A 13075-nucleotide genomic window follows, 5' to 3' on the forward strand; every position below is an offset into this window, starting at 1 on the left:
AATGCAAAATTTACACTCGACTGCTTATTTTAACAAAATGAACCAAAACACATCTGTGACCTGGTGTCAGGTAGTTTTCAGCTGACGTAAAGTGAACTTTCAGTAATTTTACTAATTAAGCCATTTGGTTTAGGGGAATTTGTCTACCACAGTTGTGAAAACACCGTGGATTTAAAGATGTCGCTCTTTAGTTTAAATCAATCGTGACCAATTTCTCCTCCTGGACTAGGGGGTCATACCGAGCTATGGAGGCATTGTTCCACCCCACTTTATTGGACAAAGCCTGATGTGTGTCAGAGAGAGGGTTTGGCATCTCCACCAAATATTTGTTCTTGCAGCTGAACGCCCACTGTCGTGAGGAGGCACAAGAAAACGCTGCATTGACCCACTCAGGGGGACATCAGTTTTCACTCCATCTCTGAGGGTGGTGCTTTTGTCTCGTCAGTAAAAATCTGTATGTAACGTTCTGAATAATCACTTAATAAACCAGACCAGGACATTTTGTGCAACTTTGTTTTTTTAAAGTTGAGGCTACATTTGGTAGAACAATAGTGCTATTTGTTTTTTTTCTTTCTTTCTTTGGTGTGACCCTCACAGCTTAATGACCAGTTATCAGTGAAAGTAGATTCTTCCTCACTCTTCTCATTCGGGACAGGGTTTGTCAGCTAATGAGACTCAAAATAGCTCACTCATATTTCCCGTGATTAGAGTTTAAAGCTGTTCTGATACCCATAACACTAGTTTGGTGTGAAACAAAACAAAAACCTCTGCAACTCAGACAGTCAGTGGTCTGTGTAGGAATCTCCGTCATTATATACCTTGCATGATTCGCTTCCACCAGCAAAAGTCTAGACAAGTCGAAAAGAAAGAGCTCCTCCTTTGACAGCACAGGCCTGCTGTTCTTGCTCTTCAGTCAACGCATTGACCCTTCAAAATAAAGGCAAAAGCATCCATGGACCTTTGCACTGCTCCCTCTCTAGGTGAGCATCTGTCTCCTCGACCTCTCCTGGTTACCCTCTGTGCTCGTGTGACCTCATCACTTTCTGTTCTTTCTTTTCATTCAAAGCCTTTCAGTGGGTGGTTGGACTTCTTATGTTTAAAGTTTTATATCCAATTAAAGGCTTAATTGGAATTTTGTAATTGCATAAATAAAAAAAATAAAAAGCGATGCATCAAAATAATTTCAGTAAAACGTTTCCCAGTGGGGATTTATTGTTATTTTTAATTCATTTTTCATTTACTGTAGAATTGACTATGTTGCAGAGAGAAATAAATGAAGCACATTACTCTTTACTAACAAAACAAAGCCAAACATAATTCATACTTTCATTTTTTAAAGTTATTAGTCTGTTATTCCTTTTCATGTTCTTTCCTCTGAGTTGACGAGTGAAATAGCCCCCCCTCGCCCCTTTTTCTTTATTTCTGTGCTTTAATGGCATATTGATTTTTACTGTGATCAGCAGAGCAGCAAACTGACCTCTTCAGAGTTGGTATGAGTCCAGTAATATAAGAAGTGTGCCCAGAAGTTTGCTGATGTAACACAGGGCCTGTTTCAGGTGCTTTTTCCATGATCTCATTATCCTGGCTGTACAAAAGGAGAGATAACTATGCTAAATGGTTCCCTTTTGGTGCTCCCTGCATTCCTTCATGAAGTGAAAAGTCTAGGGCTGTCCTAAATACTCACATTTAGCTTAGAAGCTTTGGTAGTAATCAAAAGCAAATATCTCAATCTTTAACAAAACCTGGGGAGCAGGGTGCTAAAGATGATTGATCTGATGGCTTGTTCTTTAAACATAATTTTTATTTTAGGCTAATTATTTTAATTGTTGATTCTAAGCCTACTAAATATCTGAATGTAAGTGTGCTGATACTCTCTACTGTCTGCTGTTGAAGAAAGGAGAACAGACAGTAGGCCAGAAAATAATTTTTCTGCTTCAATACTATTTGTATATGACTTTACTACATTTCTTTTGACAGTTAAAGAAATATATACTGCTCAAAAGGTGCATTTGTTATTCAAAATCATTCAGTGGTTAGGAACTGATTATTAGGATAAGATAAAACTATTTTATTGTTTCCCATAGGATAGATAATAAAATCTTCATAGATTAGGCCACTGTTGCATCCAAAAACGCGTAACATCAAAGATAACAAAACCCCCTGAGTGAATTACTCCAAATCCCTTCAAATAGCTCTTATTGCTAATGTTGTTATGATAAGAAAAGAAGCCCCTTCTTTCAGTTGAAGGAAGAAGTGTAAGGCATACAGCATGGAAGCAATGAAATGACCTGGAAAATTTTTATTTTAAAGCTACTGAGACCCAGATTGGTTAAAAGATTAGTTTTGACTTTGAATACCACTAAATTCATAGCAATTGTGAAATTTAGCCTGAGGTCTTCGTGAGGTTTGATTAAATTACACTGGTTTTCAAAAGCTCTGCTATGATCAGAGAGGTTGGAGTGATATTTTAAGGGCCTGAATGTTGGTGTTTGAATTTTTTTTTTTTTATATATACTGGTCACTGTTCACATATAACTTGTGCCCTTTTTTTCATTAGATTTTGCATAGAGGGAGAAGTTCCAACCACATAATATCATATATTGCTTACAAAGTGAAATATTTCTGTGAATTTAATCCAACAGGAATTTGTAACCATTCCAGTGAAACTGGCTCATCTTTGCCTCAGATGCAGGGCTCGCAAAATCACTAGCCCGACGTCTCGGGACTAGCGATTTTTCCAGTCGGGCTACCAAAATCTATCTCTGCCCTGCCCGTCGGGCTATCATAGGAAGGAAAAATATATATCAATGCTTTTGCATTATTTCGGAAATGTAGCTGGGTAATTATGTCATTGGCATCGGTGAGCCAGAATTTGCGCTTGTTTTTTGCTTTCACTTTGCAATCGCGCAAACTGTGTATAGAGAGCGACAGCACTGATTGGTGAGTGACGATCATTTGCGCACCAATTCCTCTGACATCGTCTTATCAATCGTTAGCTTACTATGCAAACATGACAAGTGAAATCTCCTGCAGCAAGCTTAAACATGTGAGAGGTTGATCGCGCAGAGAATCGCTGAGCGTTATGTGAGTGCCTGTGTAAAAGCAGCAGGATATATATTTTAGTTCTGCTGAGCCAAATAAGACAGGTCAGGGTGAAGAAGTGACAGCCAAAGAAAAGCTTATCACAAAACGGAAAAGTTATGGCAAATCTATAAGGAAAAAGAAAGTGCAGCTTTATGGTTTCATGGACAAAAGAATTTCTGTGGCTGCAAAATGACGAGCTAAATAACCAGGGGTGCACATAAGTGGTCCGCAGGTGCGCGTTCGCTGTCAAAATAAAAAATGCGCACAAGATAAGAAGTTGCAACGCGTGTTTGCGTACATAAGATTTTCTGGAGGAGGACAGACATTTGTTTAGAACTCTTAAAGATGTCGAAGAAGCAAGCTCCTTTAAGCAATTACTTTGGTGTTCCTCCACCTCCAAAGAAATGTCAGAAGGAGTCCGAACCACAAAAGAAGCACGTATTCTCGGAAAAGTGGTTGCAGGAGGTGAGCTGGCTTCAAACAAATGATGAACGCACAGAGATGTGGTGTAGAATGTGCCGTGAAAATCCCAGCCGACAAAAACAGAGCCTTTTATATGGACGCAAACACGCGTTGCAACTTCTTATCTGGTGCGCGTCTTTTATTTTGCGCGAATGCGCACATGTGGACCACTTATGTGCACCCGTGTAAATAACATAATGTTCTGCCGGGTGTGTTGTTGGTTTTCTCTCGATTTCTGAGGTGCCTTTGTTACTGGGACCAGTCATTTTAAGAAAGGCCCCCATTAGAACCCATGAGAAATGCAAGAAATGCATTATTGCTCAGTCTGAAATATCTTTCCCAGAACAAACACCAATTGCAAATAACATACTAAAAATAAACCTGAAAAATCTGTTTAGAACAGCGTACTATGTTGCAAAGAGTGAACTACCACTGGCAAAATTTTGCAGTCTTTGCAAACTTCAAAAAGCAAATGGCCTCGATCTTGGTTCCACTTGCCTCTTACCCGTGACTTCAGTGGAAATTTCAAATTCAGGATCTGACACAGACTGATTCATGTCTACACAGTTCTTACAAGTTCATAGAAATTTCTGTTCAATTAGAACCAAGTATTTGAGTTGATGATTGTAATTTTTATACAATGTTGTAAAGGAAACAAAACAGGAAACAAAACATCAATCAAAAAATTGCTCTCTTTTTTATTCGGGCTACTTAAATTTATTTTGGGCTACCAAAAACTGAAGAGTCCCTGCCCGAAGGGCTACCAGGGATTTTGAAATTTTGCGAGCCCTGAGATGAGTTGATGTGTTGAGAAAGCCTGTCTTTAAATGAGGAGCAAGGCAATGACTTGGGCCTTTATTATTTGTGGGATTTCAAAAGTTGTTGTTCAATAATATGTATTAGTTCAGATTATGTGGCAGTCTGATACCTGCACTGTAATCTTCCTAAAATGCTCAAGAATAACTAGAGTTTATGAGGCTGACCCTTATACAGATATGCATTAGTTTTCTTACAGCCCATGGACCACCTACATAAATTTAGTAACTGCTAATGTTCCCTTTGTTCTCAGTTTGAATCTGTTTTCCATTTCCTGAATAATAAAAAACATTTAGTCACAGTTATATTTATTTTCTTTTACATACGACCACACTAGTACATGTGGCTCACTAACTGGGACGGTATCCTGAAAAAATAAGTGCAGTGGACCTGGGTCATCTCCTGAAGGGATTCCAGCATATTGGCTTTGATAGCAATAAAGTCAGGTGTCCGAGGCAGCAGATGAAAGGATGGTTGTCATAAGTTATTAGTACAAGGGGCAGTAGGAGGATTAATGGAATGGATTGTTTCAAATTGAATGTCTGTAGAGGTTTTGTTTGTATTCAAACCACTTTTGTTATCATATTCCGTATTTCTACTTGAATTTTTCTTGTGTTTTTTAGGGCTACGACTAATCACACTTGATTGAATTTTGGCAGTCATTCATTTAGTGTTTCCGTGTCAAAAACTAGTTACGTTTTCACAATTCTGCAGAGCAAATGTATGTATTATATTGGCTAATATTGGCTTAGTTGACTGGTGTCGGTTTTTTGGCAAGTATCATGACATTTAATCAGAGACGGTGAGCAATTTTAATCTGTTGGGTCACATCTATTTTGTGATTCCTAAATCGGACATGGGGAGACCTTGCCCAAAAAGAGTCAGCAGCAAGATACATAAGTCAGTCATGTTGAGGTTCAGCTTCAGCTGTGCAGTGACAGGCCTATTTCTTGTTATTGTAATAAACAGTGTTGTGAAAAAGTCTTTGCTCCATACTGGTTTACTATTTTTTTTGTATGTTTGTCACAATTAAATGTTTTAGATCATCAAACAAATTAAATAAGATAACACAAATGTAAACAAAAGGTCTAATGTCACACTTTTTCACACAGGGCTATATAGGTTTGATTTTTTTTCTCCCTTAATAATAAACACGTTCATAATGTAGCATAAGCGTATGCTTTAAAAACTTTTTTGTGGCTGCTTACTAGTTCTTTAAATTGAATCAGCGTCTTCAGTGGTCTCATGGGATTAGCATCTCTGCTCATCACGCTGACACTGTGGTTTGAGACATCATCTTGTGAATCTGTGCACATGCATAGTGGAAGTTTTAAAGTTTTTAATTGAGCAGTTCTATATATGCACGTTTTATGTTCCTCTAACCACTGAAATGAAAGTTATGTCTGAGTATAAATAGAGCCTTCAAAATACCTGACCTTTTATTTGATGCCTGTCAAGTAGAGGTACTTACTTTGAAATATGTGGGGTCAAAACCTCCCAGCAGAAAGGTCAAGTCTGCCCCACCTGATACCTTTGGGAAGTCAGTAACTCCAGTTTATCAATAAAATCAGCTTGAGATGCTCCTGTTGTTGAGATCATGGCAATACAATACAGGATTGAAAATGTGGTGTGACCTAATGATAAATTATGAGTATATGCTTGTGTCTTACTTTCACATAATGCATTTCTTTCTTTGATCGCACTCTCTTCTAATTCATAATTTATTAATATACTGCAAATTGCTTGGTTGATGGCTTTTCCATTTTACTTCAGGAAGTGTCTCTTGATTCTGATCTCAGAATGACTCATCATTATCATGGATCCATTTTTTATTTTTTTATTTTTTATTTTTTTAAATTAGATAAATGGTAAAGTGAACAAGGTGACAATGTTTACAAGACCCCAGCAACGTGGGCTAGTCCCTCTTGTAATTTTAATCCCCTCGCATATAATCCCGCCTCTTCTGCCATTTCCATTCTTTTCATGACCCCTCCCTCTGTTTTCCGCTCTCTCTCACTGTCCTCTCTCATCCCACTTATTCCACCTTACGGCTGATGGAGCATTAAGCCTGAATGCTGTGGGCAGCCATAGCTTCAGATTCAGAGCGTGCACTTGAGTGAGCCACTGCTGCGCGAGTTCCTCCCCTGGTCTTTCACATTCTTGCTGTTTCTGGATAATCAGGAATTACTTGCTTGAACTGGCCAGTTTCTGTTGTTATTGTGTAGAAGTGGGGGTTCATTGTTCCCCATGATGTTACCCCTTTAACTGTGGATATCTAGAGCATGGTCTTGTGGATGCCCTCTCCAAATTAACCACAGCTTTTTGGTGCTCTAATTTGGAGGACATCGGATGGACATTTTCTGGATTTGGATATTTTTGAATGATTCCACGACGAGACACAGTGGATAAGATGGTGCCCCTACAAAAAAGGGTAGTTATGTGTGCAGAGGAGGAGAGGAGGGTTTTGTGTGCATGATGTGGGTGCAGCTACGTGTGCTTATTGTTTTCTGTTTTGTGGCCTGAATGCTGGATGTCTGTAATAATTTTCATAATGAAGTAAATATTGTTAATTGCTTTAATTGGAACATGGCGTCTCAGAGTGAGCATGTGCTTGGGCGATAACAACAAGCAGTGGATGGGTGTCTGAAAGTATAGACTTTAGGATTGATGAGGCAGAGTTTAATTTCAGTAAAAATGTGTAAATCTGTTGATTTCATCTTCTGCTGAGTGGCTCGTTGATGAGGAGTGATTGCTCATTGAAACTGACTAACAATGCAGAGTGCACCGCTACCCCTCACCCCCACCCTTCTCACTCCATTGTTTTTGCTTGAGTAGCAGTTAATTGTGTGAAGGCTTGTTCAAAGGTGTGCAAGAAATTTTGATCACACTCTAGACAACATTTTGTGGCTTCAGTAAAGCTAGAAATATATTTTCCTGAAGTGTTTGAATATTTTGCACTTCTAACAAATAAGCCAGTTTAACACACCTTCTCATAGACTACAATACACCTCTTAAACTTTTCATCACCACAACCACTTCCTGTGTCTAGGGTAAGAAAGCGCACTTTGTGGAGGATGTTCTAAAGTGCCCTGCATGGTTTGCGTTGAGAATTAGAAAGAACTTTTTGCACTGTGCTTAAGAGCAATTATCTGCACTCAGGAAGACTACCGACATGTTAGAAGAGAGGATGGGAGAATGTTGGAGCCGCACTAAGGTTGTCCGTGTCTTTTTTGTTTTTCACCTTTGGAATTATTTTGTAATTCTCTTGGAATTAAGCACACGATTGTTAGTGAAACTTTGCACGTATGTAAATCGATATTCCAGATGAAGGCTTTTCTTTTTTGAAGTGATAAATTTCAAGACGTGACCTCAGCCAACTAAAGGCTCATTTTTTCCTCACAAGTCATGAACGAATCATGAAGAATGAGTTCAGTCTGAACAGCTGTGTTTGGTTATCAGTAGTGAGGATTGCTGCTGCTGCTGCTGCCTGTTTTTACTATGAGCTCTACTTTTTCTCTGTGACAGACCACAATTTGAAATTAAATTAAGAGTAGCAAGGGGAAACTTGCTGGAAAATGACTCGGTGTCAGGAGGACAGTTGCAGGCTTATTCCAGGAAATACGTCCTTTAAAGAGCTTAAATCACAATTTAGGTTGTTTGAGTTCAATTACTGAGAATGAACCAATGCGTGGCCTGTGGGAAGCCAGATGAGCAGTAGTCTATAAACAGAAGTTAAATTTTAATAAACTTAATGATTAGTATGAGCAGTGCTCAACTGCAAAGGTCTTTGGTGAAAATGCAAGTGGGCCAGAGTAAGTGAGCAAAAGATCGACAGTAGGTCCCTTGCACTGCCGTCATTGAACTGATTGAATCGTTTGTAATGCTTAACTTTCTTATTACAGTGTAAATGGCATTACAAGGTGCTTTATTTTCCTTCTTGAATGATGTAATCACCGTCTTCTTCTTTTCTGCAGGATCAGTTTGACAACTTGGAAAAGCATACACAGTGGGGGATCGAGTTTGTGGAAAAGTACACCAAATTTGTCAAGGAGAGATCAGAAATTGAAACCAACTATGCAAAACAGATTAGGTGAGTATTTAAGTTTACTCAGAATCACATTGTGGGTTGCAGGAGCAGTTGTAATAATGGTGAATGTTTTCCTCTTGATGACATAGATAAAAAAGACACACACAGAAACAGACACTACAGCAGGATTTGACCTACCGAAGTGCCCTTGAGACTGAATCTTAAACACCACATTTTGAAGCCGACCTTGACCTCTGGCCTCCCATAGGAAGAGGAGACTAAATGAACAATTCCATGTGGGAAACCGTGCATTGGAATACAAGTTATCAAGAAATTCTCTTATTTTCACAGCAGTGTTGTTGTTTGCCTGCAAGGAAGCAGAATTACCTTATGTAACTGCAGAACCAAACATGCAAGCGGAAGAGGTTGTCTATTCCCCTCCATCCTTTTTGTCTGTGAAGAGACTGTCTGCTGCTTTGCACTCTCTCCTGCGTGCTGTCTGATTGTGTTGCTAGCTTCAGTTTCAGGCAAGAGGAAGTCAGGTTGTGGGGGAAGGGGGTGAAGCTTGTGTTTCCATAGAGATTACTAGGTATCAGCATTATCAACCCCAGGTCTGACCCAGATTTTTTTCCCCCTCCAATCACAAGTGTTAGTCCCGCCCCCTCCACTGTGTTTTGCTGCAGTCACTTATTTTTTTCAGGGGAAGTAGTGGGAGTGTATTCGGTCCTGCATTGACAGGATGCGCTTCACAAGACCTCTTGCATCCATGCACAGTGGGAGATACCCCCCAAATCCACAATCCTCCTATTTAAAGAGGCCAGGCAATATGGCTAATGCTTTAAGTATTGACCCCCAACCCCCAGTTTCACAGAATCTAGCCACTACCATTCCAGTATTCACAATGAAGGCCTCTGTAACACGCCCTGTGATCCTGTATGCAGACCTTGCCATGCATGTTTCTTGATAATTAAGTCAGCTTGAGATAATAGGACTATCTGTCTGTTTATATGCATGCATTACCTACATATCTCTGTATTCATTAACTTTTCAGACCTAAATACGGACACATGCAAACAGAGGTGTTTTTTTTTAATTAGTGCATATAGTTTTCCTAACTATTAATTTTGTTCTGTTCTTTTCTTTCTGCAAATCTGCTAAGTAATAATGTTGAACTTTAAGTATTTAAGGTCCTCTTTTTTTGTCTGGATCATTTTAATGGCATGTAAAATACATTGCCTCAGTTAAATAAAATTAGTTAAATTAAAGCACCGCATTAGTAAAATAAGGTGGACCTAAGGTGGGCTTCTATGTAAACAAATATAGATATCCAATAATTCTGTTAGTTACTAGCATCTGTTACTGTGTGTTCCGCTCATCTAGCTATAGTAGGTTTATTCACCTGGAGGCTCTCCAGATGTTCCGAATGTTTTCAGGGCTTACTGTTATCTAGCATACAGATACACACACAGATATATGTGCATATCGACATGCTTGACAGAAAAGCTAAAATGAGATAGTTAGGACATTAAGACAGAGGTTTTGCGACTCATTGAGTTTTCTATTGTTTTCAACACACTGGTTCTTTGTTGTGGTGCTACTTGGCCATACCTCAGGACTAATTACCCTCTATAATCGACGTGATTTGTGACATCAGGTATAATCTATTGGGCACACTCATGCTAAAAAAAATGCAGAGCTCTTAAATCTAATAAACTAATGGAACTAATCCTTTGATCTAGTCCTCCTTTCTCTCAGCTGTGTTGTTGGGCAGATTTTTAAGGCTCAGAGGTAACGTCTTTCATCACAGTAGACAACTTGACAAGTCACAACAGGAAATGCACAGGTGTATTTAAAGACATTGCTTAACCTTGTGCAAGTTAATAGTTATGGTTTAACTTGCTGGGTTGCATATGAATCAGTTTTTTAATTAAAAAAACGAATTCAAATGTTATATCTGGGTGAACAAAGACTCACATTTTATATTCCTCTAGGCCAAAGGATTAAGAGAGAAAATGTTTGTCAGATCAATAAGCCTGCAGAAATGGGCCAATTATGGGGAGGAATCATCAATAAGTGAGGCCACAGTTTTAATACAGTTGCAACAAATGCAATGTGAAACATATGAAACACTTTGCTTTTCTAAAGAACTGAATGCCATGTATGGCTATAAGTCTACTTTACACCATTTCATCACCATACCAACCACACTGCACTAATCCACGAATAATCCTCTTTCCCTGAATTGGTGTAAACATGCACAATGCTTCAGTGTAGTCATTGCAGGGGCAGTGCATTAATGCCCCACCCTCCTCTCCCCTAGAGTCCAGTCTGGAGTAATCCAAATCAAAGTGGGAATAAAGTCTTGCTGAAAACACACTGGTAGAGGGAGAAAATGTTATCAACTGCTTCAGAGATTTTGCCTCAGTAACTGTACAGTAAAATATGGAGACATATCCTCTTAAGTTGCCCCCAACCCCATTTAACCATCCTCATTTAAAGCTAGTTGTTACCCTAGTTTCAACACATTTGCTAAATATGTTGCTGAGTTGAGTGGGACACATACAGTCTGACACGTGGCTTCTGGCTGTGAGTGAATGAATGAGTGAGTGGGAGCTAGGGCTATAATTAGAGGTTGGGTGAAAAGGAGAGAGAGATAGGCACATAGATCTGCCTAGCAACAGTGCAAACACCACTGGAAAGTCGTGTGGGGGATGTGGGTGTGAGAGAGCTGGATGGAGTTCATGCAGACCCACATTATATCTTTCTTAATACATTTATTATTTATTTCGGCATGAATTAAGCAAGCTCTTGTACAAGCTGAGGCATTTAGGTCCTATCACTGAATAATCTGCTGGAATCCCAGATCAAACACAGTCACCAATGACTGTAATCAGCTCTTTGCATCAGTTTACATTGACATGGTGTAATAATTTGGACAATAATGCCACCAAAGGTTCATGACATTAGACTGGAAAATTTCACTTTTTCAGTTAACAAATTTGTGGCTTTTTCCTTTTGGTATGTCTTTTTTTGTTAGTCCACAGCTTGGATATTCATTTTTAATTCGACAACAGTTCCTCTAAATTAGACAAAGGATCCTAAAGGTGCAAGCACACAGTGTGCTCAAATCTTTCAGAACATTGAGTATGTTATTATGATTTGGTGACAGAGTCCCAGTTGGCTGATAATGAGTCTGCCACAGTGTCTTTATGAAACGAGTGACATGATGTACTGTAGCCTGCAATGCATCAGGTTGCTGGGCTGCATGAAAGACAGTGATAAATGCTGCTGTAATGACATTAAAGGTTGTTATTTGTGTTCCACATACAAAACTAACCATGCATCTATAGTTACAACCATGTTTTATTTCTTCTTTACGCATCCCTGTTCACTATATGTTTCATTTTCCCTCCCCCTCTCGGCCCTGCTCTAGTCACATACTGCTAACATACAGCCAGAGTCAAAACAAGGGTAATGGCTGCTTTAGAACAGCTTTATTCTGGTGACTGGCTCTGCATGCATGCTCCTTAAGGGCAATGATTTATGACATGAAGAGAGAGACCGTAGCAGCAGGAGCAGAAAGCACTCTGCTGGATTGAATGGTGTACTTGAATGATCCTTTGGCAGGTCCATAAGGGCAGTGTCAGGGAAATATAATGGCAGGGGTGCACTACTGGTCTGAAGATAGGGCTCTTTGTAAGAGTTCCAGTAAGGAATATCTGACTGGAATCTTTTTCTTTACAGGAATCTATCAAAGAAATATCAGCCCAAGAAGAACTCCAAAGAAGAAGAAGAGAGCAAGTAAGTTAAATGATGCTGCATACGAGGTAAAAGGAATGCTGTGAAATTTTGAGGTGGAGAGAAGAGCCAGCAATTTTTTAATGAGTAGAAATCACTGGAAACATTTAATAGAAACATATAAAAACATAAAGCATCATTTAAATGGGGATTTGTTATGTTTTTTGCTGTAGTCTTGTATATAATTGGCAGATATGAGAGTGGTATCCTCTCATTATCTCTGTATTTAAAAACATTTAACTATTCCTTTTACTTGTTCTCACAGAGGTCGTTTTCTTTCAAAAATGAGCCATGTTTTTGGTAGCCATGTCTTTCCTCTGACTTCATTTCCTGTGCCCCACTAGGTACACCTTCTGTCGAGCCTTCCTAACAACACTGAACGAGTTAAATGATTACGCAGGTCAACACGAAGTTATTTCTGAGAACCTGACATCTCTTATCATCACCGAACTTACGCGCTACCTACAAGAACTCAAGGCTGAGAGAAAATCGGTGAGAACTTTTGATATCGGATCTTTGGTTATTTTCTTTTTCTCGATATTTGATTTCTGTTTCTTCTATCCCTCTGTTCCCATGCCATAAAAAACAAACTTTGACTTCAGACAATAGGATATGTTTAAGGAAAACAGACACAATGGGCTTTTTAGCAGTGCTTCCCCTTTGCATGTTCTGTTCTCCATGAACCGAGGTCATCACAGAGTAAATATAGATACACCCAAAGGCTCACCAGAAGAGCAAAACGTGACTGAGTGAGTCCTTTTTATGGAACACAGTCTTCGTCTCTCTGTCATTACACACTTATTCCTTCTTTTAAACCAACTAAATATGGGTACACCACATGCTATTCTTAAACATTTAAATCACTTTTATCATTACCATTATAAAGTG

The 13075-nt window shown here is 39.0% G+C and overlaps 1 protein-coding gene across 28 annotated transcripts in view; it reads left to right on the plus strand.

Moving 5' to 3' along the window:
* Positions 1–13075, plus strand: part of fnbp1b (formin binding protein 1b) — a 54458-nt gene that overhangs the window by 10059 nt on the left and 31324 nt on the right. For 24 of the 28 annotated variants that reach the window (XM_085165752.1, XM_085165751.1, XM_085165737.1 and 21 more), the window contains exons 2-4: positions 8337–8452; positions 12134–12190; positions 12532–12679. In XM_085165752.1, the coding sequence (XP_085021878.1) occupies positions 8337–8452; positions 12134–12190; positions 12532–12679 (321 nt within the window). The other 4 variants (XM_085165750.1, XM_085165753.1, XM_085165749.1 and 1 more) reach the window with 3 other exon arrangements.

The sequence above is a fragment of the Neolamprologus multifasciatus genome, chromosome 7, assembly GCF_963576455.1.
Source record: "Neolamprologus multifasciatus chromosome 7, fNeoMul1.2, whole genome shotgun sequence".
Lineage (NCBI taxonomy): Eukaryota > Metazoa > Chordata > Actinopteri > Cichliformes > Cichlidae > Neolamprologus > Neolamprologus multifasciatus.